Source organism: Sycon ciliatum, chromosome 1 (assembly GCF_964019385.1).
Source record: "Sycon ciliatum chromosome 1, ocSycCili1.1, whole genome shotgun sequence".
Taxonomy (NCBI): domain Eukaryota; kingdom Metazoa; phylum Porifera; class Calcarea; order Leucosolenida; family Sycettidae; genus Sycon; species Sycon ciliatum.
This window is the reverse complement of record NC_088643.1, coordinates 54,361,010-54,388,872: the sequence shown is the minus strand read 5'-3', so window position 1 is coordinate 54,388,872 and position 27,863 is coordinate 54,361,010. Positions and strand designations below refer to the sequence as shown.

The following is a 27,863-nucleotide window of genomic DNA, read 5'->3' as shown; positions in this document are numbered from 1 at the left end:
GGGGCGGATGGATGAGTCCTACTTGCCGCATTCAGTGCTACATGAAAAAGTACTCACCCTACGAAAACTGTTCGTGCATCTCGTACACCGACCAAAGGTTAAGAGCCAGGAGTCGTACAGACCCGACAAAACGCAGGGTTTGGAGGGTTTGTGCGATCCCTGTTCAAGAGGGTGGGCACTGTTGCGTACATTTCCAACGGGGTCGAGCACGCGTCTGCAGTACAGTACGGCATCACAGACTGCGACAGAGTCATACGAGGATACAATCAATCACGTCCCTGACAAGAAGTCAGGGAGGGGCAGATGGGAGAGACGGGACGCTCTGGCGGGATTTTGCGGTACTATGGTGACATACCCACCTGCATTGAACTTCGTGCCAAATCAGCAAGGCGTTGTCGCATCGCTGACTTCTGTGAATGGTATTTCGCGAGTTCGCTCCGTCGCAGATCGCGTCGCATCGCAAAGAAGCTTCTGTGAATCCCGCTTTACTCTGTGACGAAAATATCTCCTAGCGCATGGGTTACGGCTGCGATGAAACTCAGCTTTACGGTAACGCTTGTCAAATGTTCTTGTTGCAAACTGCCACAGGTTCTAGAACTTGCCGGGCTAACACCAGGGAGTCGTCAAATTCGTATTTGACGACTCCCTGGCTAACACACCCAATATGTTGTTCTTGTGTACCGACGTTTTTTTAATGAACTCGGATGGAGAGCCCTCCTGATGTTATTTCTATAACTTAGAACCTTCCAAGTTGGAAGGCTGTTGGAGTGCACATCCAAGATGTGCTAGAGCTGTTAGCCAGTTAGTTGTAGAACGTCAGTACCGTCGGTCAGTGCCGTGCAATGTTATCGCAAGAGCTGATTGTTTAGTAACTGGTGGTGTTAGTGGACATTATAGTAACTTGTCGTTCCTTCGACGTTTTTTTATTTGTAATATTCACTAGTGGAGGGATTTGTTGTAATGCTCAATTTTACTATTCCCCCAGTATATATAGTAGTACATAGTGCCTATGTCGATTGACAAAACTCGCAAGTGAAAAAATCATGCTAGTGCATGCGGGAACACAGTACTCTCGTATTCAAACTTACCTGGATGGGTGGTTGCTAGCTCAGTACTGTGCGCGTTGGGGAGCTTTTTCTCTTCTTCCACGTGCTGTCGATAGGTTGGCAACTAACTGATTACTTGAACTCCAGTCACGTAGTACAAACTATTCTATCAAACCAGCAAGCAGCTTGTATGTTGAATAGCGTCATCAAAGCAGCGCAAATATTAACATTTTTAAAAATTTAAATGCTTCCCTCCAGCTAGAGGGGAAACCCCACGGCCCTTGTATCCCAGACTCTCGCCGTCTCGGCCCTAGCCCTAGGCGTTGGCGTAATGTAACCATGGTAACCAAGCACACGCTAGCGCTATCGATCCCGGACCGGCCGCGATCGTTGACATAGCAAATATGGCGTACGACTGCCACGCTTCATGGTCGTGCGACTCGTGCCTTCTTGATCTTCAATTCTGCATTCAGATCAGAGAAAAACTTTTTCACGCGCGGCTCGACGAGATAGACGGGGATCGGCTAGCTTTTGTTGATGGCAATCGCATGCATGCATGCTGCAGCCTGTGCCTGTGGTGCATGCACAGCTCAGCCAGTGAGTCAGTGACTGTCGACATGTCCTTGCATCAGAAACTGCTTTCGAATCAAACCATGTCCTGCTTGTATGTACAGTCGAGCTAGTCAGTGAAGCTTATTACTATTAGTCTTTTTCCATTTTTTTGCTTCGCGTCAGAGTTCTAGATCAGCTTTGTCAGGCCAAGACAGATCGACCGCCGACGTCTAGTCGTCTATCCACAAAGACCACTAGTACGTCATGTGCACGCAGTAGCTGAGTCTGTACTGTAGCTGGTGGTGCTTGTAGCCCTGTCTCCGTTCATTTCTTGCTCAACAACAGTGGCAATAGTAAGAAATTTCCTCAAGGAGTTCCCAGACTGCAGCTGTGATCTGAAAGTTGTGACATGCCGCAACTTCTCATAGGTTTCAGTCTTGTCGATTTATCTTTCAGCAAATCCAGGTTTTTTTTGTATACCTCCGAATTAGTGGTAGTAATTGGAACACGTAATTAACGTTTAGAAGTTTGATGCCTAATGCCATGGGTGAATCAGATCAAGAGAACCGTTCGATGGCAGACCAAATTGACTACGCAGCACGATTTGGACTCACTCTGGCCGAGGCGTATCAAGTAGCACTTGATGTATACAGGCGTGGTATGTTCAACAGTCTTGGAATTGTAGAATTTGTGTGAATTTTCAGTGATTACTTATGTACAGTCAACTCCTGATATAACGAACACCATTGTCCAGGAGAATTACACTGTAGCTCGTTATAGCCGAGGTTCGTTAAAATGCACTCACTATACAAGCAGCAAACTATGACTAGCATGTGGCCCATGACTGTATGAGTGCATTTGGTTTACATGCGGCCCTTCAAGATAATTGTGGTTAACGATTATAAACGAAAATGGCTCGCTACGAAGGGTCACTTTTGTATGGGTTTGAACAAGGACGTAGACAATGGTTCGCTATATGCGAGTTCGTTATAAGTGGAGTCAACTATATGTTAGAAGCGAGCGACCATAGTGGAATAGAATGAAACCCAGATTGTGTGTTGCATAGATTAACTCTCTCTCTCTCTTCCGGGGTTCAGAGACACCAGCTACACACACACACACACACACACACACACACACACACACACACACACACACAATACAATATGCCCATCCGGAGATGATAGCAGGTCCCGAAGGGACCAACAGTGTTCAAGTCACGAGCAAAATCGGGCGTGGCGAGTCAAGTCCTGGCGACGGCGATAGCGCTTTCCACAGGTGCAAACGAAATCTAAGGTGACGGGCTCGGTCGGAGGAATGGTGCTGCATGCTGATCTCCACTCTCTGCGATCCTGGGCGAGGTCGTACCAGTCCACTATCTGGCGGTCCTTCATGTCGGACACAACATTGTCCCGCCACCTCTTCCGGGGCCCATGACGTGGCCGGGTCTTGTCCAGTTCGCCGAAGAGGATACACTTTGGCATACGGGAGTCATCCATGGCCTAACCAGCGGAGTCGACGTGTTTTCAGTGCCTCCTCGATCGGCTGTACCTTGGCTTGTTCAAGGAAAGTGGTGTTGGAGATGTGCTCCTGCCATTGTGTTTCTCTGGGAATATCCAGCAGGAAGCGAACGCAGCGGTGATGAAAGGCTGCAAGCCGACAAACATCCACGACCTTAATTGCCCAGGTCTCACAACCATACAGCTGCGTCGACAAGACAACGGCCGAATGTACGTGCACCTTCGTCTTGACAGAGAGATCACGATTGGAAAAGACAGATGAGCGCAATGTGCCAAACGCTCGGGAAGCTTTCGCCAAGCGGAGCCGAGATCTCAGCAGTCATCTGGCCATCCGAAGAAATACAACTGCCGAGATACTTAAAATCAGGCACCAGCTCAATGCTGCCCTCAGGCAACTCTAAAAGGCCGGATGGTGGCGACGGGGCATTCACTACCATAGCTTTGGTCTTGGTGAAGCTTACAGTGAGGCCTAACCTGCTTGCAGTCACAACGAAGGAACTGCCAGCGGCTCCCATGTCCTCGACTGACTGGGTATATATGGCGGCATCATCAGCGAATTGCGATTCCGTGACAGAACAGTGTGACAGGCGAGACTTTAGCTGTGCGGTCACCGACAAGCTTCCGACCAAGACGATATGCCACTGGTATCCCAGCAGAGACACAACCAGAACGCTACTCGCGCACGACAGCAGAAAAGTAAAGGTTAAATAACACCGGTGCAAGCGTACATCCTTGACGGAGTCCGTTGTGTACGGAGAAGAGATTCGTTGTTGTTTCTGAAACTCGCACTGCTGCTGACATACCATCATGGAGAGATTGAAATACCTGAAGCATCTGTGGAGGTACACCTATGTTAGCTTCTCGAGGACTGACCAAAGAGCAAGCCTGGGGATCGAATCATAGGCTTTTCGGAGATCTACGAACAGTACACATAGCTCATCATCATGCTCAATGGTCTTATCGATGAGCTGGTGGGCCACGAATATCATGTCATTGCAACCTCGACCACAACGAAAACCACACTGCGAGTCCGGAAGTACTTCCTCTGCGCTAGATTGCATCCGTGTCTGAATGATGCTGGCGAACAACTTCCCGGCAACGTCTAACAAGCTTATACCTCGCCAGTTGTCGCACAGGCGCAGATTACCCTTCTTCGGGATGGGAACGATCACTGCATCTCGCCAGTTACTGACAACATCACCACTCTGCCAAACCGAAGCCATTACGTCCAGTAGATACCGGTGCAGGTCTTCGCCACCACAGATTATATCATTTCTGGCAACACACCTATTGATCCTCCAGCCTTGCCGCACTTCATGCGCTTTAAGGCAGTCTGAAGCTCACCGAGAGTAGGTGGAGTGTCTAGGTCATCACGGACCTCAGATTGTGGCACTCTACCAATAACCTCAGCATCAAAATTAGTTGCAAGATTGAACACAGTGTCGAAGTGGCGCTGCCATCGAGCTGCAATTTGTGTCTGCGAGGTAAGAGCATTGCCGTTTTCATCCACAATTGATGTTGTTGGTGCTGACTGACGACCTGCGAAGGTTGAGGCTAGGGTTTTTATGCACCCCCACTGGACTCGACCATTACGTACAGCGTCTTCAGCCTTGGTTGCCAAGTCACAGACCCACTTCTCCTTGGCGAGTCGAACAGCATCAGAAACACAGCACTGAGAAGCTCGGTACTCTTTCCGCGCACACACACACACACCACATCACACACCACACCACACACACACACACACACACACACACACACTTCCGGGCACCATGCTTTGGTGCTGTCTCTAAAGTCTATGGATGGAACTAATGCAGCAGCCAACAAGATTCAGAACCCTCTAGTACAGCACCCGGTGCACTATAGGCCTGCAGGGCGGTATGGCATGCTGATTCACATTAAAGGGGAACTGTCACCAAAAAATTTCTTTGTCTTATCTTGTAGTTCTTTGGCTCCTGATCACGATGGTGTTATCCGTTTTTCTCTGCGATGGCTGGAAGTGGGTGAAAACTTGAAAAGAAGGTGCCCAAAATTGTCCCGAAGTACCGAGTGACGTCACGCCGGACTTGACCTCCACGCGTACATTCGTCGTCAAAAACGAAATCCAGCCCGTGTGCTCGTCGATCGAGCTAGCTGTTCCAATGTACGGTGCACATGTGCCTTTTGAACTGTAACACAGATGGGTACGTCGTACCGAAGGAGAATGCCAAAGAGGCAGAGACCCACGTGCAGCTACACAGCCAAATCAAAATAAAAAGCAGCTGAGCTTTCACCTTTTTGACTTCTTCCGCGAGGATCTAAGTTTTATTTTGTGAGCACGGAAGTACGTCGTTGTTTTGAACTTTTCGTGTGAGGAACAACACGATGATGAGTGTGTATGCAGAAAACAGTACTCCTCCCGCCGCCGATAACACCACCAACCCGAGCCCCAAAGGAACGCAATGTAGTTACGTGAAGGCGATTCATCTGGCGATGTTGCTCAAGATGCAGATGACGAACTCCGACGTCTTTCATTTCAGAGCCGGGTGGGCAACATCGCCACCTTCGATACAACGACATCATTTTCAAGTACGAGGTATGTGTGTCACACTAACAGCAAACAAACATCCTTCCACTCCTTCGTAATCACAAATAAAACAAAGAGCTGGAGCTTCGTGGAGGAAGTACCAGTGCGACAAGCTGCAGTCGACTTTTGTTTATTTTGTCCCTTTTTGGCGTTCTCATTGTGTACAAAGTACACATGGAGTGTCCGAGTTCAGAAGGCAAGCGTGCACCGTACATCGAACAGTTGGCTCGATCGACGAGCACACGGGCTGGACTTCGTTTTTGACGATGAAAGTACGCGTGGAGGTCAAGTCCGGCGTGACGTCACTCGGTACTTCGGGACAATTTTGGGCACCTTCTTTTCAAGTTTTCACCCACTTCCAGTCATCGCAGAGAAAAACGAATAACACCATCGTGATCAGGAGCCAAAGAACTACAAGATAAGACAAAGAATTTTTTTGGTGACAGTTCCCCTTTAAGTAAAGACTAAAGAGGCTAATACAGTACAGCAATAGACTTGGTCTGGTCCAGTGCCTTCAATTCCACCCGGTGATGATCAGCACGTTATGGTGGGGTGAAGTGAGCTGCAGTCTCTGCGCCAACGTTTGTAGCTTGCCTTGGCGGGCAGCCTATGGCAGAGACTGGTAGCACACGAGGGTACCACTGTTCAGAATGTGTCCAGACCAAAACAGATCCTTCCCCCGGTGGAGCATTGACAGGGGAAAGCAGCTGGAAGATCTAGAACTGCTGCAGTACATCGGAGCTCAGAGGCTCGTTGTCAGACTCCGATGAGCTGGTTGCATTGCTTCTTGAGCTGCTGACCTCAGCTCGGCTCTTTTTGGCTGATGAACTTGGTTCCATCACCTGTTTTTCTCCTCTTCTGGAAATTTGAGGACTGAGGTGCACTAACAATCTCCCCCTCTCACTCGCTGAGTACCCCTTGGTTTGCTCTCAGCAGTAGGAGGTTTGCCATGATGTTGTTGTCCAGTGACAGGCAACGGTGGGCGACCTTAGCCGTCAGGAAACTGAAGTATGACGACTAGCATGCTGTCCACCATATTACTGCTGTTTGGAAATCCCTTGTGCCTCTGTACACGAGGAGTTCAAGGGAACTGATAACTGCGGAGTTGAGATATCAGTCTACTCAGTGGCACTTATTCTCTTCGAAGCCGTGTACCCCCAAAGTTGTTGTGAAATGATGGGCCAGGTCCATGATCATCGCAACTTCACTGCCCAGGGTCTTTGCTTGTCTGTACGTGATTTGAATGTGTGTTTTGTTCACGTCTTTCGTATGCTGCTTGTGTTTTTGGTGTCTTCAGAGAAGGATGGTGCTAGATTTTCCTATCCTCACAAAATCCAGCTGTCTGCATTTTGGAGGCAGTCCACGCATGGTCCATTCACTCCTGAGAAATTCGGTGATGTCGGCTTTTTTGACTTCGTCGGAAACGACAGGAGGTACGTGTAGTTGTCATGACCCTGTTTTGGGAATAATCAATGGATGATCTTTATCTTTCATCAACCAAAAAAAGTTAAGAGAGCACTCGAAGTGGTTCTTTACAGGCGCATGTGATGTGGCACCTCGGTCTCCGATCACCTCACGTTACACATAGAGCGCCGTGGAAATGTGACCACTTTATTCCAGGCCTGCACGCGGCTCCTCCATGTATGGCGGATGATGCACACATACGAAATACACCAGACCACCTCGGAAATGGGATCACTAAGCTGGGTCCAGAAGGTAGTCAGACTTCTGGTGTTGCCACTGCGTGTTCAATGCCGTTTATGTCATAATATCATCTGTGTGTCACCGTTTGCTTTTGGCCATTGGTGTTGTTTCTGGGACAATGCACCTGTATATAGACATCGCCACTAAGTTCACATAACCCTCAGCATTAAATGTAGATGGTAGGTTGAGTATTCCTACATGTATATACTTGGTGTTTTATTCTTCTCGCTGCTTTTTCGTAGTGCCACTGTGTTTCCAAAATCCGTGTCCCATCTTTGTGCTTTGTAGAAAAGCATGGCAAGCACTCGGCGACCTTGATCAAGATTCTGCCAAGCTAAGCTTCATCAAGCTTCTCTCTGAGATCCACCAGGATCAAATGGATGAAATCGGCGGGAAGATGCAAGAGGCAAAGCGCCAAGCTGAGGAGGAAGCAGCACGCAAGGCCCAGCAAGAAGCTGAGCGAAGGGCCAGAGAAGAAGCAGAGCGAAAGGAGCAAGAGCGTAGGCTAAAGGAAGAACAAGAGCGTCGCTTGCGACAAGAACAGGAAGAAAGGCAACGCCAGTCCGCCCAGAATGCAGCATTGCTGGCTCAGCACCACCAGAATCAGTCACTGCTCGAAAGGGAGCGACAACAGCGGGCGCTCCAGGAGGCACAGCGGCATCAGGCACAATCGGGCGAGCAGCGCCAGTTGCAGTCGGATCAGCAGCAGCAGTCGCAAGACACGCGTCATGGAACCGATCAGGTTAGTTATGCTGTCTTCAGCACACATGTGGTATATGTCCCTCTTTACTAGCCTTTCTCTGACGTCTTAGATGTTATCAACACATTGCCTAATGTCAAGAGTACGTAGCCAAGAGTGTGTAACTCGCTATCTCGAGCTGTGGTGGGCTAACCCACGGCGGATTTTTTTATTGCGTCATTTTTGCAGAAGTACGAGTATGATCAAGTGCGTATGCTTTCCCGCGCTTGTTTTGTAGATACGGTGAGAGTTCAACAGATTCAGGACACATCGATCTATCGTTCGTTGTTCTGCTTCGACTACTGTAGCTGAGGTGTACAAATTCTTTGTACTTTGATCTCTGACTACGCATAATTAATGGCATCAGTGAGCCAAGCAGCCACGTGAGGCTGATGTCATAGAAAAATTCCGCGTGGACTGGTGGATTGTCGACTTGCACACTCTTGATCATGTACTGTTGCTAATGATTATGTTATACAGTACCTTGGCTATGAGGTACAGATTGTACTCTATACTGAAGTTTCACTGAAATAGAGACCACCTGGCTCTGGTTTGTATAGGGCGTCCGGGAGTTTGTCGTTCATCGGCTTTAGTTTTCATCGTGCATGCTACCGAGTAGCTTTCGCATAAAATCACTACGCTGCACACACGCACCATGACTCAACGCGACCCCGATCTTCCATCAACTGGCATGCAACATCTTACAAATGAAAAATAGCGTGAGACTGATTTTCCGCATCCGCAGGATGGGACATCTTACTACGGCGTACAAACTAGGGTGAAACAACTCAGTCAATAAGGTTGAGTCGATATAAGGAAAACCCTTATCAACTCGCATAATAAGTATGTTGAAAATACATGACTTAAATTGTCTAAAAGTCTTGTACCTGTAATTCATGCACTTGTCCTGCAAGTTCAGGCCAAGTACTGTGCAGTACACTTGGCGCCTGGATCCATTTCGCTTTAACACACAGCCGGGTACAAAAACGGTGCCAAGCACATTTCGCATGGGTCCGTTTGAGCGTTCAAACCTACAATGTGCTCTTATTGTGCTTCTGTTTGCTTGTGCACGGGTGTGTGACCATGCATGTGCATGTGTGTAGGGGTAAATATGCCGTGCTTGTGTTCATGTGTGAGGGTAATGTCAGTCGATAACCAGTCGATAGTCTGTCGATAGGATTGAATCAAGTTGATAAGGAATTTGGTTATTTGGGTCAGTTGTTAACCGCTGCAAAGCACATATTTGATCCTTCTGCTTATGGCAGATGTTTCTTGGTTATTGCGGTATAATACTTGTCTTCTGTTGATACTTGCCGTGTTTTGGAAGCTGGTTTGAATTGTTTTACATGTACTCTGTGCACTTTCCACGCAGGTTGATGGTGGAGCCCCAAGAATTGCCACCCCAGAAGTATGGACTCGTCCAGAGCGCACGGAGTTCATTGGCCAGATGAAGCAAGACCCTGAGTCTGTAATCGTACTTGGACATGGCGAGACCGTGACTGTGAAAGCCGTTACGAATCCTGCGGGTTCGCGGATGTTCTGGGAATTTGCCACTGAGAATTACGATCTGGCGTTTGGTGTCAGCTTTCAATGGCCGGCTGTGGACGGGGTCGAAGGCAAGATCGTTGAGGTTTTACCATCGGAGCGTAAGCAGTCACATCAAGTGGTAATAGGTGGCTCACATGCCTATCCTGGCCCGGGTACGTACCTGATCCAGTTTGATAACACGTACTCGGTGCTGCGCGCCAAGACGGTCTTCTATCGAGTGTATTACGCAGCTTAGTGTGTTGTTGCACATGCCGAGTGTATGACGCAGCTTAGTGTGAGGCGGCAGTAGTTGTGTGACTGCCACGTTTTCGCTTATTGCTATTGTTGGCAGTGTTGACACTGATGCTACTGTCACCTAGTGCGTGTACACAAGATTATGTTGCCATATGTGCTGTTGCCATTCCTCAACTTAGCCACCCCATCCTCGCTGAGGCCTTATTATAATTATATTGCTCATAAGCAATTGACAATATTCCCATGGATTAGCGGAGAGTTTTCTCTCTTTAGTACCATTGCGTGTGCTAGTGTTGTGTTCCGAGTATACTATTGTTTGACTATTTTGGACACTTATCCTCCACATTTAAAGTCCTGCTGACGCTGTATTCTAGCATTGCGGTTGAGAATATCTTGCGCGCTCGTGTCCGTCATTGTTTTGTAGCTAGACTCAGATCGTCTCCTTGTGCGGCATCTCGTGTTGTATTCCTCGTTTTCTGCCTCCTCCGCCTCGCCTAGACTGCCCTTTCTTATCATTTCCTAATTCTGCATTGTTATCGCTCTTCGTCTCGCTGGTGTGGTGAACTGTACATGCTTGTCTTTCATCATTTTCGCACCGTTTGGATTTGTTTTTGGAGACTGGCTAGTTTGCATTTTTCTCGCTCTCTATTTTTGATAGTTTCTGCCGCTGCGCTATGGGAAATCTTCTCTCATCCTTCCATTTGTCCAGACCTGTATGTGTACGTATGTGGTTTACAAACTTTACGTATGCTAGCACCGGCTGTGCAAAGAGTACGTGCCGGTAGTAGTATGCGGTTTGCCAGCAGCGCAGCGGCTATGCCAAGAACACATAACTCAGAAGTGTGTGCAACTCCCGCATACTAGTACAGTGTACCCTGCTGTCCCGGCAGAACTTCAAGACAAGTTGACATCATGTTCATGGTGCAATGCACCTTGCACCAGTAGTTTAATTATGGCGTTTTTACGGGTGTCGATGTATCACACGTGTTTCCTTGAACTGATTTGTACCAGGGAGTCGTAAAATACCACTCCTATCCCTGATTTGAACAGGATAAAACTAGGGATTTGTCAACCACAGGTCCTATATCCAGGATACGTCTGCTATTGTACGTCTAAACTGTGCATTGCACTGTCCCTTTGGAAACACGTGGACAAGAATCCTAAATTCTGTGGCAAATCCCGCGGCGGAAAGGGGGTTATTAGAGAGGTTAAGTTGCACGTTTTTTTGCCTTTTTTTCAAAACGCTGTGCAAATCTCACGTTACGTGTAATTTTTAGAGGTTAAGTTGCATGTGCGAAGACACGTGAAATTTTGCCTGGCAGGATTCGGGTTTAGTTCGCACAAATATCAAATCTTCCAATTAACTCGATAAAACTGCGGAAACTCGCACAAATTCGATCGGGATAACCAAGCGAAACTTCCAAAAACCCACGTCACGAGCTTTCGTGCGGGACAGTTAACTCACGTAAAACACGTCAAATTTCACGTGAATTTTTAGAATTTTTGATGTAAAAGTTCACGGACGTAAGAATTTTGCGTGAAACTTAACCTCTCTATTCTGCAGCATTTTCTGCAGTAAAATAAAACATCTGCAGCACTTCCTCCCTCCTTGTAGAGGATATGACAACTTGTTTTACCGGTGAACTATCATTGAGAACTGTTTGTTGGCCATGCTGAAGTACTGCATTGCATTACTGATCATGTCGTCGTGCGCAAATGTGGTAGACACGGCCGGCCGTCCTTCGATTCCTAACCTTTCCAGGACCTCAACGGGAAAGGCAGGCCAGCATTCTAAGCAGCGACACCGACCTGAGATCATCCGCTCAGCTGCACACAAGGCCCAGCAACGGGCTTTCACACTCTCAATTGTTGGGGAATGACAGTAAAGATACTACATTCTACTGGAGTCCATAATTATTATTATAGACATGCTAAGCCTTTCCATCACACAACTACTGCCAGCCATGTGCATAATCATTAAAACTACCACACGTCTACACGCCAATATAACACGATAAAACAAAACCAATTTCGAAGATATGCCTACTTGTCGCATATTGCTAAAAAAATCACTGTCAGTGATAAAGATAATAACGGAAATACTTTCGTGCGAGGGAGGACCACACCAACCTGCTAGCACGCTCAATATAAATTACTAGTACGGTAAGAATATGCATCACAGCATCCAGCACAGACCTACTTCCTCCTTAGATCGTTATTTCCTGTTGTGCTTCTAGTTCCATTATGTACAGGAAAAGAATAGAAGCAATACTCCCAATAGAAAATACGCACGTACACATACACACACACACACACACACACACACACACACACACACACACACACACACACACACACACACACACACACACACACACGGGTCTATTCTTTTAAAAACAAGTTAAGGCTGTAGAGATGCCAAGCCACGATCGCTGAGTATGTCCAGACGTGACGAGTGCGTGAGAGCGGCGTGGACATGGAAGACTGTGAGGGTCGGTGAGATACCGCTGTTGAAGCTACTCGATTCCTTGCTAGCCAGCTCACAGGCAGCTGTCAGCAAGTCCCGTAGCATGCATTGGCACGCTGCATTCAACGCTACCTCAGCCGGGTATGGCACCATCACACTCTCTTCGGTCGGGTCGAGCGGAGGCTTCACAGCCTCTGCGAGATGGACCTGTGACAGCAGCTCCCGACACCAATACCGAGGAAACAAAGGAGCACTGGACACATCCTGCTGCTGCTGTTGTTGCTGCTGCGGCCGTGGCTTCTTTCGTCTCTGAGGTCTGTGCTCACTTCCACGTATCGCATTTGCCACTCCAAATGCCCTCGCTTTCCCGAATTGGCTTGTGAATTTGCCAGTCACATCAATACCATGTCCAATTCTCTGCTGGCCAGAGTGACCTAATGTGGCTGCCTGCTGCAGAGCAAGCTCTTTCAGCAAAGGCTGGCAGCTGGAAAGGGTCAGGCCACTCTGAAGGCAGCGGTTGCGGCACAGCAGGTGAACATCATGATCACCGTTGCTAAGCAGACGACCGCAGAGGCCACACAAGGGAAGCGGTGATTTGGGCACACCGGACTGTGGTCCAGTGTGGCCCATGAGAATAACACGACTGTGGCCCTGTGCACGGCACCACGCAAACACATAGCGTGTCGTCGCCTTGTGCACCGACGGAAGGACTGGCCTTGATTCTAGGTAACGCCGCAGTGCTAACGCTCGAAGCCATTCCGAAGCACGTTGCTTGCCAATGCTCCATGAGCGGAACTCAGCCGTGCTACGCGCCACATACGGATGTACAGTTTTGTCCTGGCTAGTGCTAACCAAGGGAAAGAAACGAACGCCGTCCACAAGGGTCTGCTCCAGGCTGACGGCTCCAGTACTGCTGTTAACTGATGACAAGTGATCTTCAATGCGAGCGGCTAGGTCGGCTGGCTTTAATGCAGTGACCTGAAGACACGGAGGTTCGTGTACAGCACGTGCCTCTGCCACAGCCAGTTTGGCTTCGGAGAGCGATGACGAGGGCAGAGCATAGCTGTGCTCCACACGGGCATTGCAGGTCAACAGAACCGGCGACACGTGTGAAGACGACGCGACACCTGGCAGTGGTGTAGCAGCGGCTTGGGCAGGCGGCACTGTAATCGCTGTACCACGCTGATCAAAGTCAACCTGCACCGGGGGTGTTGCCGCCAGATCGGGTGACGGCGACAGGTGAAACAGCTGAGCGTCCAACTCTAGATTCACCATGGTCTCAGCACCCAATGCTTGCAGTCCAGAGTAAGATCTGTCCAGGCGCAACGAGTGAACAAGATCCACAGGCTTGTGACGGTTGTCGCTCAGGAACAATCGAACGCGCACAGGGAACTCTCCCCAGCCCCGGCGTGTCAGGTGAAATGGTGCCTGCGATACTTCAACAATGTCATTCGGCTTGTAGCTTGGATGTAGAAAGAACCAGACCTTAGACACAAAGTGATCGATACCTGGTTCTTCTTTTGGACCACGGACGTACACCATCCACTTGTGTGTAGATTGGTCATTGACCTCTCGTTGATCCTCGCGGATAAACCGTGAAGTGTTCCCAACAATAATACATTTCCGCACGATGGAACACGGTGATGTACCATCTGCACTGTTGCGAGCAGTACTGCCCTGAGCCTGCGGCTGACGCAAGTCGTGTCCTACCACATCTACGCCCTCCCCACCGCCAGGTTTTCCATTACGCGCAGTCCCCGTGGGAGATGCAGAACGTTTACGAGACTCATCAGATGGCAGCAAAATTCCACCACTAGGACCAGTTGTGAATTTAAGTGCACTCGATTTCAAAGGATCACTCCTGGTATCAGGCCCAGCATCAGTCAATCCATAATACTGAAGTAGAGTTGCTGAACGCACACGATCTAGCATAGATTGAACATCTGCAAGGCGTTGGTCAATCAGCTGGATTTCACGTTCCTTCTGCTCCAACTCAATTCCAAATTGTTCTGATATGAGAGAGCAAACTTTCTCCATTGCACACTGTGCAGAATATCAGCTTTATCCAGTATGGACATACACGTAAAGTCAGTATCCATTCGACAAATAGCTACGACGCTTCCTCGTGAACAGCAAATGAGCAATGGCAGTACGCAATTTGCAGCAATTCAACAAGAATTCCTTTAGCAATCGACAACCAGTAAACCGTTTATAAAACTTGTTTACACTTCGTAGGAGTCAGTGGGATATCTGAATCAGTCAAAAGTTTCTCAAAACACCTTCTTCCAGACTTCCTGCTGGTTATAAAGACTGCATGTATGAGTACCAGCACGTCATAGCTGAGTTTGTCTCGAGATCTCGCGCTTTGATGATGCATCGATGACGTCCTCACACGTTTTTGGCTCAGTTTTGCCAGTTTTGCCTTTGGCTTTGGTGCACCGGCCAGCTAGACAGACTGACTGGATCATCATCAGTCATGGACTCGTGTCGTGTCCAAGTCGAGCAGTTTCTGGACTGGAATGCAGTCTTCCCTTTCCCCAGGCCCACCACAACTACACAAGGCCCTGCGATTCTTGTTCACAAAGTCTTTGATCTGAACCCTTCCAGGTGAAAAAAAGAAGAGAAGAACGACGGTTCAAACAGAGCAAATCGTTTTGCTAGTGCTTGAGCGTTCAGCGGCGAACCCGGCCACGGCTTCGCTTGCTGTGGGAATTCCTGAAGAGAAGCATGGCATTTTTGCTAGCCGGTGGAAAAAGCGGCAGTAGCAGTGGAGAGCCAGTCGCCAATCTCCTGTCGCAGTTTGGGCTTCCAGTCAGTGATCATACTGTGAAGCTCGCCGAGGCGGTATGTATCATTGCCAATTGAATTTGACTACATGTGGGCCGAGCTCGATAACCGTGCTACTGCCGCGGATACACTCTGTTTTGCCAGGGACCAACTTACTGTTGTGTACTGCTCCCTTTGTACACAGTATGTAGATAGCTTGGTAGCCCAGACTGCACTGCATAAGCAGTCATTTGGAAGCAGGCTTCGAGTGGAATTGCATGAGAGCTAGTCGACTGACACACACATGCATCCGCACCTCATGTTTTTAGTCGCCGCCGGGAGTCAGCCGCTAGTGATTTACACGCAATGAAAGCGGCGAGTAGCACGGTTGCACATCCTGCGCAAGAACCACAAACTCAAAGTACAGTAAAGCCTGCCCTAACCGGATGCCGTTGGTGCACTGCGGCGGCGGCCTGATATGACAGGATTCGGCTTGCTCCAGGGATGCACGTTCGATCCACAGCACTTTGGTGCATGGAAATTTGTCCGGTCAATACGGGATTCGGCTTGGTACACTGAGGGTCCGGCAAACACAGGTTTCACTGGGCACTGCACTGATGGTTGTACACATGGGAAGCTTCAAGTGGAGTTGCAGAGTAATCTTCCTTCATTGCCGCCTCCTTTTAATCAAGTATTTGGGTTTTGAACCTGCAACTCGTGCTGCATCAGTGCAACACGTGTCCATAGCGTTTGCGATGCATGTATTGTCAAGTCAAAACGCCGCAAACGAAAGCTGTGTTTTCCAGAACTGCGCTCTGATCATACACAGTCACACACTCTGCTTCATGCACTCTGGACTGTATAGTGTTGCATGAACCGTACCGTTGACACCACCCTCCACACTTTGGCACTACACCACGCATGTACATTTACATTATGTGTGTGTATGTGTGTGTACATGCATGGCATTGTACCTGTTTTTCTACGTGTATGTCACTTATAGACGATTCACACGACAGGCAAATCCACGTTCACAGGAAAATCACCATGGAGATATTCCTGCGGGCGACCAAAATTTGTCCGTGGGAATCAACAGTGTCCATGGGCTTTTTGCCCATCTGCGGGCACTTTTACAGTAACGCGCCTGTGAGGTCGTACTATCGTACGGTAGTCTTGAACCCTGGTTGTTTGGCCTTTGCCTTTGGGTACTCATTCCAAATGACCACAGTAACGCCGTATACTCACCGAATACCCGTGGCCGTGCGAACTGCGGACTCCCGTTTCACTTCCTGCGGGCGCCTGACGAACGTGGATTTGCCTGTCGTGTGAATCGCCTATTAGAAGCCGGGTAGTGCCACCGGCCACCAGAGATGCACCGGGGAGATGTGTCTTCAGCCTTGAGTTGACGGCATGTTGCACACTGTTGACAGCAGTCACAGCACGTGTGGATTTGTGTTCTTGTATCATTGTTTTGATTTCTCCTTGCCCAGTTTGCCGACTATGCCTGGGCATCTGACACCAAGGGAGGGAAGGAGGCTGCCGAATACCTGGCTGGTATGCGTATCCTGGGCCTGCTCTTTAGCCAGTTATCGGGTGGCGAGGATGACGTGCACAAGCTCAAGCTCATCTACTTGCTTCGTGTAAGAGGAAAGCTGCCTATGATCATGTGCTTTGTTTCGTTAGTGCCTGTACGTTCACGCTAATGTGTACATGTACGGTATGACCGTATCATATGTGCACTATATTGGGGTTTTTCTTTTTTTGGGGGGGGGGGGGGGTAACGGCCTCGTTTACGGGCAAGATAAAGTCACATAGATGTGAAAAAATAGAGATACCATGAAAAGTAAAATTGAAATATTGTTGTGCTTTCAGTCATGGGGTTATGCACGTATCTCATCGTATCTTGCCCCACGACCACTCGTACTGTTATAGGTGTTGGAAATGCTATTGTTTGTCGTACGCTGGTTTTGTGGTTGATGCATAGGTTGAAACTATGAAGTCGATCACCGATTACGTTAATTCTCATGCGCGTACACCGAAGGCGGAACTGGAAAATGAGGTTCAGCGCAGGCTTGCTGTATTTGCGCAGCAGGTTTTACTCATCGATGAGTAAGCTTAGGTCTTTGTGTCTTCTGGATGTTCTATCAATGGTCTGTCTTTATCAAAGCCCTGTATTGCATGTATTTAGTGTGCGAGCTGCGTGCGTTAACAAGTGCATGCTACCTTATGCCCTGAAGGTCTTCGGCGATTCTTCGCTACATGCACAGTTTTTTTTTCAGGTCTCCTCATCGTTGGTCTATGTCTGTACATGTATGTTGCCAGTAACAGTGTCACTGCCATCTCCTGATTATTTCGTGATAAACCCATCAATTTTTACCTCCAGGTGGTTTTCTGTAGGGTGCCATCTTTCAATTCTGCCCTAAAGGAGGGCAGAATCGATCACATGAGTAAAGTGCATGTAGTAGACGGACTTTCCCCTACACAAATCACTATGTATTACTATGTATTGCACTATGCATTGCTGGCACCATCAGATCCCTTGCTTTCATTTAGAAATCGCTAGCTAGCGCTTTGAGCTGTAACTGGCAATCTCGTACCGTATATACAGTCCATTTCAAAACTATAGACGCGTACCAAGGCAAAAACCGTTATGCCAGCATCTATACCACATAAAATCTGTGATCACTTTGTGCATAAAATTTTCCAAATTGGGCGTCTGTTATCCAATCGTTTAGAAACTATATGAGAATAATCGTGGAGCGGACCTGAGCAATATTCCGAAAACTATTCTCAAAAAGTTCCAGCCAAATTTGAAATATTTCAAAAACACTGCGCGTCTATAGTTTTGAAATGGACTGAAGATCCGTCTGTCATATCAGTTCCCCAGCTCAGTTGTTGCAGAGTCTTTGCTTCCGTTGTTTCTGTAGTCTTACCTTCACTTGAGTCTTTCAATATACTATAAGTTTGGTGCTACCTATGTTTGTCTTTTCGTGCAATATTGTTCCCTGAGAATACTACTTGTGTTTTGAGTCGGTTGTTGCCTTTTCCTTCCTTGACCAGGGGAATAATCAAATGGAAAGGTGGCGCTGATGGCGGTGGAGCTGGAGAACTTAATCTGCCGAAGGGTGGACCTGGTCCTGCGGTTCCTCCTGCCGCTGGAGGTGGTGGAGGTAGGCATGCGCCCGCGTCTGGACGCGGAACACAGCGCACAGCACCAGCGTCTAAGCCAGCGGCATCTAAGCCAGTCGAGGTGAGAAAGCCTTGTCCACTTCACTGTATGAGTGTATGGTATTACTTTTTTTTCATGCTGCCTGGTCCTGCTGGCATTGTGCCTGCCTTCAAGCGCATGATTCACTGCTGCACTCTCCGAGAAGTGAAGCACATCACTTGTTTATGATTCAGTACTGTAATATTGAGCTTTCAATGCCAGCGACTGCATTCGTGTATTTCAAAAGTGTTCATTGATTGATTCTGAATTTCAATACATGATGAGAATTCATACTGTGGTTGTCAGAAGCCTACCAATGTTCATGTGAGGTGTGTCCAGTCCGCACTTGGCAGCACATGTAGTCTTACTGTGATCAAAGAATTCCTTTCATGCCAGAGAACAATTCCGGCTGTACGTCAACCATCTGCATATGAGAGGCTTTTAGTGCTTTATATTGCTAAACATATTTGACTTATTTGTTGATATCTTCATGTTTGGCACACCTGTTAACTGGGCGTCTCGTTTGAACATGTTTCGCTTCGTACTTCAATCATCTTGGCTGTAGTTCTCTGATCGATTGCAAAATGTTCTTTGTGTTACAGAAATCAAAGCCAGAGAAAAGTGGCGGTGGATTATTTGATGGAATTTTTGGATCTAAGTCATCATCAGACACCACTGATTCTAGCAGATCGAAACAGCAAGCAGCACCTAAAGCCAAAACCCAGCAACCACCAAGGGACTCAAGTGCTGGCTCAAGATCCAGCTCGAGGGCAAGTCGACAGGAACCAGCACCTGCACCAAAAGCTGCCGATCCGGTGAGCTGAACCAGAGAGAGAGAGAGAGAGAGAGAGAGAGAGAGAGAGAGAGAGAGAGAGAGGGAGGGAGGGAGGGAGGGAGGGAGGGAGGGAGGGAGGGAGGGAGGGAGGGAGAGATAGCGCATCTGAATTTAATTAACATGCTCCTACAGTACTGCTGTAGTGTCTCAGCTAGAGACGGGGTTCGGTTTATTCTGTGATCGATTACATGGACACTAGAAGAAGACCAACTACAATCGCAAGTAAATTATGTCAACGGAACAAGAACAAGGAGACACGTGTGTCAATACAAAAAAGGCAGACATACTAAAATGATCTGCGCATGGTGTGACGTCAGTACAATAATGATGACGTAAGAAATGTCCATGAGTGTATCATCAGCACATACACTACAACTGCGCCATGCTGAATGATAATTTCAATACTATTGCTTTGATCATGTCATTTGGTTTTTATTTCCTAAGCCAGCTATTGCATGTTTTGTTTGTAGAAACCGGCAAGGCAAGTTGCAGCAACACCGAAAGCTGTACCGGCGCCAGAGCCAGCAGCACCGCCACCTAAACCAGAGCCTGTCCATGTCACCGTCCCTGTCAGGGTAAGAGACCCCCACCAATCCCCCCCCCCCCCCCCAATGTGCTCATTGTAGTCAATGATGCGGTACTGAATAAGAAAATGCACTGCCGTAGAATCACTAGCTAATAATATCATGCTATTATCATGAGCGCCAGGGCAGGCACAACTAGCGATTCTACGACCGTGAATTTTTTATCTCCCTGTGCGGAGATGCTCGGATTCTATCAGTGCACTATTCGCAGGATGCAGGGCATGTGTATAATCATACCATGCCGCTCATCAAGAGCATTCTGTGCAGCTTGCGTTTGAATGAATGCGTTGGCAAACCTTGAACCCACGTCACTGTACATGTATATCTGTAGATAACGTACCGGTTATCGCTTTCAGCGTGGTATGCTGCTCTAGGCATGGTCATTAGGCTCGTCATTCCACTGGCACTGTGTGCTGTTTCTTACGGAGCTCTGCATATCCTGTATTGTCCCATCGTGAAGGGTGTTCACCCCGTGTGCTGTTTCTTACTGGTCTCTGCATATTCTTTATTGTCCCGTTGTGCAGGGTGTTCACCCGACCGTGCTCCCGTCATCCAGCTTTGACGTTGCAGCCGACGTCGAGGCGTTGCGAAAAGCCATGAAGGGAATGGGTATGTCATGCGTCTGAAGAATTGTATATTATACATGTACACTGTAATGATCTTTTTTCGAATTTTCTTTTTTGGAAATACTGAGTAGGCGATATTGTGAATAACTGCTAAAGCATTTCATAGCATGCTACCATCGGCTCCTAATATTAGCCTTTGTTTTGCCATTACTATCAGCTAGATATAACTAGTAGCGTACTTGCGCATGGAGGCTAGATCATGACCAGAACGGAGTCATAAGTCATAACAACAGTCACTCATGGATGCCAGTGCTCAATTGGGTTGCTCCTCATACCAAGAACCCATGCCATGGCAACTTACCACGAGCCTCTGGGGCTGTCACGATCGTTACACGTGGACACTAGCATACAGAAAAGTGCCCGTCAGATAAATTTAACTGATGCATGCACCGGTAGTTATTGATAGTGAACACCAATTTTCACGAGAATGAGTCTTCATCTTATTTAGATCTTATGGCAGAAATGCACTCGCCCCATGTGAGCAATACGTCATGCATCATAGTATAACTAACCATGCCGCGTATTGCTGCATGGCTGCATTCACATTCACCGCTACAACCTGCTATTCTGTTCTATGAACAAAAACAGTTCACGGTACTGGGTCATTTTTATATACATGTCCAGCAATGGACATGGAATTGGGTTTGCTACATCTTGAAAATGGCAACATGCAAGTTAACTAAGCGTGTGACTGTCTTTGACTCATTCTCATTATTTCATTTCCCTGCATTGCCAACTTCTGTTGTGTTCAGGTTGTGATGACAAGGCAATCATCAATGTGCTAGCCTATCGGTCCAACGACCAGCGGCAAGAGATCTGTAAAAGATTCAAAGCGGCACATGGCAAGGTACCGTGACTGTGGGCTGGGATAGGAGCAGAGACTCTGAGAGAGACAATGATAGTGATCTGGGACAACATCGGCAGTTGCAATCTCGCCTTGCCGCGTACAGTCATTGTTTATTTCCGAGGCCTCCATGCGATCTGCTTTGGGCCTGGTGGTCTGGAAGTTAGAGCCGCCCCACATGCTTTGCTAGGTGCTTTACACTGTTTAGTGGCGCTCGCCTAGTACGTACCCGAAGAAGACATACCCTTGCTTATCAAGGACATTGTCCATGCATGCCACAGGTGTGTGTTGCTCAACATTGAAGTATGTTCAGTTAACCCTTTAAGAGCCACAGGAAAATTTCAAAATTCTGCATTTTTTCGTGTTCCTTGGATCATAGCTTCAGTTCTACTCACTCAATCCTCACAATCTAGGGCTTCCTGGAAAGGTCTCCGCGAGAGGAAGAGAATGAGGTTGATCATGATAGCCAGCACACCGTCTATCCAGCGCTAGATCGCAGCGACAGTACGAAAAATGCCCCAAATGCGTCCCGCTCCAGATATTTCATTTTACTCGATCGTGGAGTTCCAATTTTCTCGCTGTGTACTCTTGACAATATCAACAGTGAAACCCGCGCAAATTCGAGTAAACCAGCTTGACGAAAAGTCTCAAAATTCTCAATACTAAAGTCGCACTGCGCGCTTTTGAAATTGCCGCGATCGCGGCTCAACTTACGAGTGATTTATCTCAGGAACCGTTGCTCGCAGCGCTTCGCGGATTGTTTCTCCCGACAGGTGAGAGTTTTCTCTTCGCCATGGATATTTCGATCACTGGATTTGAGCGAGATTGGACTGAGTTACGATATTTTGAAGTTTTGCATTTGAATGCGTCGTTTACGACGCATTCAAGTATGGGGCGGCTCTTAAAGGGTTAAGAAGTACCTCGGATACTGGGTACACTTTCTTGATCCCTGCGGCGCGTGTGCGTCTTCAGACTTCCACTATGCAATGCCTTTTTTTGTGAATTTGATTTCAGGATCTACCAAATGAACTTGAGGGCGAGCTGCGTGGCAGCATGGAGGATGTTGCCTTGGCGTTGGTCAAGACTGCGTACGAATATGATGCATACCTGCTACGCAAAGCAATGAAGGTCAGTGGACATGTTTTTAAATTACGTTTTAGGTGGATATGCGGAGAGACTTACAACTGCATGATAAGCACACTTGGGAAAGGAGACGCAGAGATCCAAGCGTAGTGAACTCCCACCTCTCATTGCTCGATTCTTCAAAGCTCAATTCACCAGATGGTTAGATTGAAGTCACAGAGTTTTTTTGTTTCTGGAGGAAGTGCAATACATGTACATTGTATTGAGTTGCTGAGGAAAAAGAATTTAAAAACTACGTTGTGCCCAACATTCAATAATGTTTCCGAGTTTTCTCTATGTCTGTGTACATACACTGTATACGCACACCGTTTGCCACAGGGCTTGGGTACGGATGAAGCAGTACTCATTGAGATCATGGCATCCCGCTCATCGTCTCACCTAGAAGGTGTGCAACAGTGCTTCCAGCAAAGTAAGTTACGTGCTATTTCCATGCTGTGTGCTAACTCACTGTTGTCTCATTTCATTGTCAGAAACTACTGGTACTGCATGTAGTGTGGCTATGCGATTCAGGTATATGTACACTGCAGTGGTGCTCAATGAAATCCGATCAAGCGAGGCAATGCCACGCCGGGAGCTGTGCAGCCCTAGGCCTGCGAGAACTGATGTGGGGCGCAAACTGGGCTCACACGATCGGATTTCATTGGGCAGCACTGTAGCTAGTCAGCATAGTAGATATCAGTCTGTGTCACTGCCTAGAGTCTAGAGAGTTCGCAAAAGTTAAATTTTCTGTAGATGTTGGAACTGCCTGCACTTCCTTATTACAATCCTCAAATGTGGTTTCCAGCACCAGCTACTGCTTTGGCAATTCTACACTCTGGATTGGTGCTGTTACTTCGGGTTACGTGCATGATTTAAAAGGAGGTTATTAACTTCCACCCGGTCAGTTGCTTGTCTCTTACCATTGCTAAACATCACTAATGAAATAATTATGAAGAAGTTCCAGAGTGAAGTTCTAGAGTTGAACAATAAAACTATTATGCTCAAGTCGAAGGGTGCTCTACCCCCAGAGCTCGTCAGCAAAAGGAAACAGCTTTCCCCAAAAAAGTATTGGAAATCTACTCTCTGTGTCTTCGGCTCACGACGCTACATGTATTTTGGTTGAGAGTGAACTGGTGTGATTTGCATGTTCTGCTGTTTGCCTCCAGTGTATGGAAAGGACCTCCTGAAGGAGATGAAATCCGAGACGTCTGGCGACTTCAAGGCATTGCTAGCTGCCCGCTTGACGGTGAGCATGTTGCAGAGTTTTGTCATGGGCTGCTGTACTCTTCACTTGACTTTAGTCCTCGTTAAACAGTTCTGAAATGTCTGTAGTTGGGTTTTGGCCATGGGGTGGAGGTCACAGGTGGTGATGGGGCACATCACAATCTATAGGTTTCTTCTCTGGCTTTTCGCTTTATGCGGACAGCTCATGTGCTGGCATGGTGGATTGTGAGCCTCTCTCATCCCTCTGGGTGCTTCACACCAAGTTGTAGCTGCGCATTTGGTGCCATCTGGCTATTGCAATCCATGGTCCGGCGTAGCACTGCTTGCAATTGGCACTGCAAACGAGGTACCTTGTCTGTGTGCATGTGTTGTGGAACAGGTGAAGCGGTCAGACGATGGCAAAATTGACCTGACTGCGGCAAGGGAGGATGCACAGGTATGTCATGTCTTTCAAAGTGCTGTCACACTACTGTAGCTGCAGTTCTGATATGTTCCAGGTCATGTCCATACGAATGAACTCTTCTTCGGGAATTGCTTGGGTGTGAGCACTGAAGTATTTGTGTAAAGCTAACACAACAGCTACTACAAGCATAGTCAAAGACAATCCTGGTACAAGTACATCTGTACTGTGTTGCTGTGTACTGTGCTATAGGCACTTTATGCAGCTGGCGAAGGTAAAAGAGGAACCAACGAGGCAAAGTAAGTGGTCGTTTGCTGTTCGTATGTCATGTTTTCGTTAGGTCCCATCTAGAACACTGTTTAACCCTACATGTATGTTTATGCAATTGGTGTTGATCGTATTTATCGGACCTAGTGAACACGTTCATCCCCTGGAAGCCCTACAGAACTGCCTCTGCGTTTGGTGAAGCACTGCGTATGCATGGTTGCCATGTCTGCGCGCATGGTATGTAGCTGTCTGTCAGGTGTGTAGCTCGTAGCATCTTTTCGTGTCTTGTTCCCATCTTCTTCCAGGTTTGTGCAGGTGTTCTCGACGAGGAGCAGTGCCCACCTCCGTGCTACATTTGACGAGTATGACAAGGTTAGCAGAGCACATGTACTTCTCTTGTCAGTGTCCAGTCGCACTGTTAGAAGTATGAATGACGACGTACAGGGTGAGACCCGGCCCTGGAACGAATACCCTTTCTTCTACGCAACGAGGCCCCACCTGGACCCATTCTCACGTTGGCGTCCACTGTCTGTCCAGTCTATTGTCTACAGTATGATATGGAGATTATATTGCGCATTCAGAATCTACGTCAGTGCTTATCTTCAGTTGTTTCTTTCCTGATTGTCTATCATCAGTTGCACCACCAGCTAGCTGGTTTTGTCCTGCATCTGTGGTGCAGTTGGACCTCTTTCATGTCTTTCTTCTCTCTCCTTGCTTCCCTCCCTCCCTGTCTTTCAGATGTCCAAGAAAACAATGGAGCAAGCCATTGATAGTGAAACATCTGGAGATTTCTGCTCTTTGCTGACTGCGATTGGTAGGTCAATTTGTTCATTATTTCCAAATGGTTTGTAGTTTGAGGGTTCTAGGGCATCGGATACGCTACAGTCACTACGGTATTGACCGTACCACTTTTGCAGCCAGTACCTCCGTGAAAAGTAATGAAACGCGATGATTTTGCTCTAAATTCAGTGGAGAGCCCCCCTTCCCTGGACGCCTCTGATTGCTGACGGTACCACCCTAAACCCTAAATGCCTTCTGACGCCCCTAACTCAGTTTCCTGCTACACAGTTCCACAGCGAAACCTACATTGTAGTTTGTCATGTAAAACAAGTTTGAGTTGGCGACATGGATTTGCAGCAAACGGTGCATGGCATATCCCTTTGCACAGACAATGCGTTCCATTTTGGTTTTCTGCATGTTTTATTGTTTCTGTCTGTGCAGCAAAATGCGCACGAGATACCCAGGCCTACTTTGCAGAGCTACTGTACACGTCTATGAAGGTACTTTACTAGTTATGCTTGCTTGCCTACAGCAGCATGATCTGTGCAAGTTTGTTGACGCTAACCTGTAGTCAGCTCTCGAAAGATTATTGGTGCTCGAAAATTGAAATGCATTGTGCATGATGTGTGGTAGTTACTTGACGGCCACAGTGTGGTACATGTATACTGTTTTCTGGCTAGCCGTAGTTCCTTCTGAGCACGTGTAGAGAGAGAAGTCTGCATAGTACATGTATCTGTTACTGTGGTAGTACTCTCTGTGCTTTGTATCGGATTCGACGACGGTATACTATCCATGCATTGCACTTATCTGTAAAAAAATGTATGTTGTACAGTACCGTCTGTGCCGCCAAGGTAGCTTGCCACCTGTTTGGGGATCAGGACTGCTTCAATCCCATTGAGACTTCGCCAGCTCAGTTCCCTATGTGCAAGACGCCAGGACCTAGTCTCACCCTTCGGTAGGATACTTCTGCTACTGCCCGCTCTGCCAGCCGATGTGTCACTGGCAGACCTGATGACAATTGCTGTCTATTTCGCATTTCTTGTGTGTTTTGTCGTTACAAGGGCATGGGTACGAATGACGACCTGTTGATCCGATGCGTCGTTAGTCGTTGTGAAGTCGACATGGTCGAGATCAAGCAGTCCTATCAGCAAACGTATGGCAAGACACTGAAGGCCGACATTGAGGTGAGTGACTGTTTTTATCTGGAGATTTGTCCTCGCAATGATGGGTCAGTGTTGTTTGTAACTTATGTAAGTGTGTGCATTTACATGTGTGTGTGGAGGGGGGGGGGGGGAGGGGGGAGGGTGATAGGGGTGGTTCCTGGATGTCTTGGAGCCACTAAAGTTGTGTAGACGTGCAAGACAGCAGCAATAAACACCTACAATTCTTCCAATTATCGATTTAGATAGAGATGGCTGTCCAGTACCAAAAAAACACCCATCTTTTGTAAAACAGTACTTTGATAAGGAAAGAGCTTAGCTGGCAACATTACCCCTTCCTGACATATATTTGGGTTGTAAGAGAAAAGAAAAACAGCAAATAAATATATTTTTGTGACACAGGAAGCGTGAGTTTCGAAGTCTGACGAATAAGTAACATAGTTGAACGGGTGCTGCTTGTATGGCGACTACACCATAGCTTAGTGGTAGAGCATTGCTGGCCATAAGCGAGAGCCCCTAGTTTGAGTCCTGGGGCTCCCCACGTGCTAGTTTGTACATGAAGTGTGTGGGTTCCATTGAGGGCTGCATCCCACCAGCCTGTATAGAGTCACAGCAAGCGCAAGTTTCGAAGTTTCAACTCTCGACCTTACGAATAATTTCAAATATCAAGATATATTTATCTCTACTTTTGTACATTGCTCTCGATCTTACAGATATCAAGATATATGTATGTCTACTTGTTGTACATTGCTCTCTTTGCAACAGGGTGACTGTAGTGGTAACTACAAACGCTTCCTTCTGGCGTTGATTGACGAATGATGCACTTTCAAGCACTTGCGTAAAGTTGACCTACAAATCTGAACCTAATGCTGCATTACTTACTCCAAGCAACAAACTCGCAATTTGCTGTGTTTACTGCTCACCCATGTATTTCATGCAGTACGCGTAGCTGCTTCGATTATTCCGAGCCACCAGTTGTAATTCAGGTTATTCGGAGTATTAATACAGGTCTGTAGAGCAGACATTATTCTACATGTATCCTGACATCAGTAAACTGTCAGGCCAGAGTTTCTCCAGCAGCTGTTGTGTTGCGTCAAACTTGGACATCAATATTTCCTCATCTGAACTGTATCTGCGGCCATGAGTATCTAAATGCGCATGCCTGGTTGCCCAGGCTGAGTGTCCACTCATGCTGTTAGGACGTGTGCGGTGGACCTCATGTCCTCTTAGCTTCAGCTCATAACTGCTGTCAGCGCTTACTGTGGTGTCAGCATTTTACTAGTTCCGATGCTTTGTCCATCATCCCGTTTAGCCGTCATGTTCCGCAACGTGTATTATTACTCTCCATCCTATCTGGAATAGGTTATGTTACTCTTGTGTATGTGTGTAGGTAGGTCGAGTTCATTTTTAGCTTCGGGTTATTTTTTAGCTTACCGTTTAGAGAGTTATCCCGTTCTCTTTGTCAAATTTTTAGCTCATTTTATTTTTAGTGTTTCTTCACTTGCATTTCGCCCTTCTGCCACTGCAACTTTCTTGTGTGGCTGTGTGCAGCCGCACTGTAGAATTTCAAAACGTCGAAGCTCCAACATATTGCCCCTTACTCCGACCAGACCCTTACTTCCCGGAGCCAGCTTAGAGGCTTCACCAAAGAAAGACGGTGAGCTTCCACGG

At 47.5% G+C, this 27,863-nt stretch overlaps 4 protein-coding genes across 4 annotated transcripts in view; 2 read left to right on the top strand and 2 right to left on the bottom strand.

The window, feature by feature from the left end:
- The window catches only part of LOC135831081 (uncharacterized), a 31,089-nt gene extending 29,837 nt beyond the window's left edge, over positions 1-1,252 (bottom strand). The window contains exon 1 of the mRNA XM_065343335.1: positions 1,089-1,252. The gene's annotated coding sequence lies outside the window, so the exon portion shown is untranslated. The remainder of the gene's footprint in view (positions 1-1,088) is intronic.
- A 384-nt stretch (positions 1,253-1,636) lies between these two features.
- On the top strand, positions 1,637-10,653 carry LOC135831079 (Golgi resident protein GCP60-like). The gene is made up of 4 exons (XM_065343334.1): positions 1,637-2,256; positions 6,982-7,117; positions 7,677-8,130; positions 9,500-10,653. Exons 1-4 carry the CDS (start codon positions 2,130-2,132, stop codon positions 9,908-9,910), a joined length of 1,128 nt encoding a protein of 375 aa, XP_065199406.1. The 5' UTR covers positions 1,637-2,129; the 3' UTR covers positions 9,911-10,653.
- A 1,133-nt stretch (positions 10,654-11,786) lies between these two features.
- Positions 11,787-14,668, bottom strand: LOC135831076 (YEATS domain-containing protein 2-like). The gene has a single exon (XM_065343331.1). It carries the CDS (start codon positions 14,411-14,413, stop codon positions 12,311-12,313), a length of 2,103 nt encoding a protein of 700 aa, XP_065199403.1. The 5' UTR covers positions 14,414-14,668; the 3' UTR covers positions 11,787-12,310.
- A 180-nt stretch (positions 14,669-14,848) lies between these two features.
- On the top strand, positions 14,849-27,778 carry LOC135831074 (annexin A4-like). The gene is made up of 18 exons (XM_065343328.1): positions 14,849-15,220; positions 16,633-16,782; positions 17,127-17,251; positions 18,203-18,392; positions 18,953-19,165; positions 19,656-19,760; positions 20,294-20,378; positions 21,148-21,242; positions 22,254-22,367; positions 22,701-22,791; positions 23,528-23,607; positions 23,965-24,021; positions 24,238-24,284; positions 24,558-24,624; positions 24,991-25,066; positions 25,474-25,532; positions 26,094-26,216; positions 26,958-27,778. The coding sequence occupies exons 1-18, from the start codon at positions 15,104-15,106 to the stop codon at positions 27,009-27,011; spliced, it is 1,848 nt and encodes a 615-aa protein (XP_065199400.1). The 5' UTR covers positions 14,849-15,103; the 3' UTR covers positions 27,012-27,778.
- The last annotated feature ends 85 nt before the right edge of the window (positions 27,779-27,863 follow it).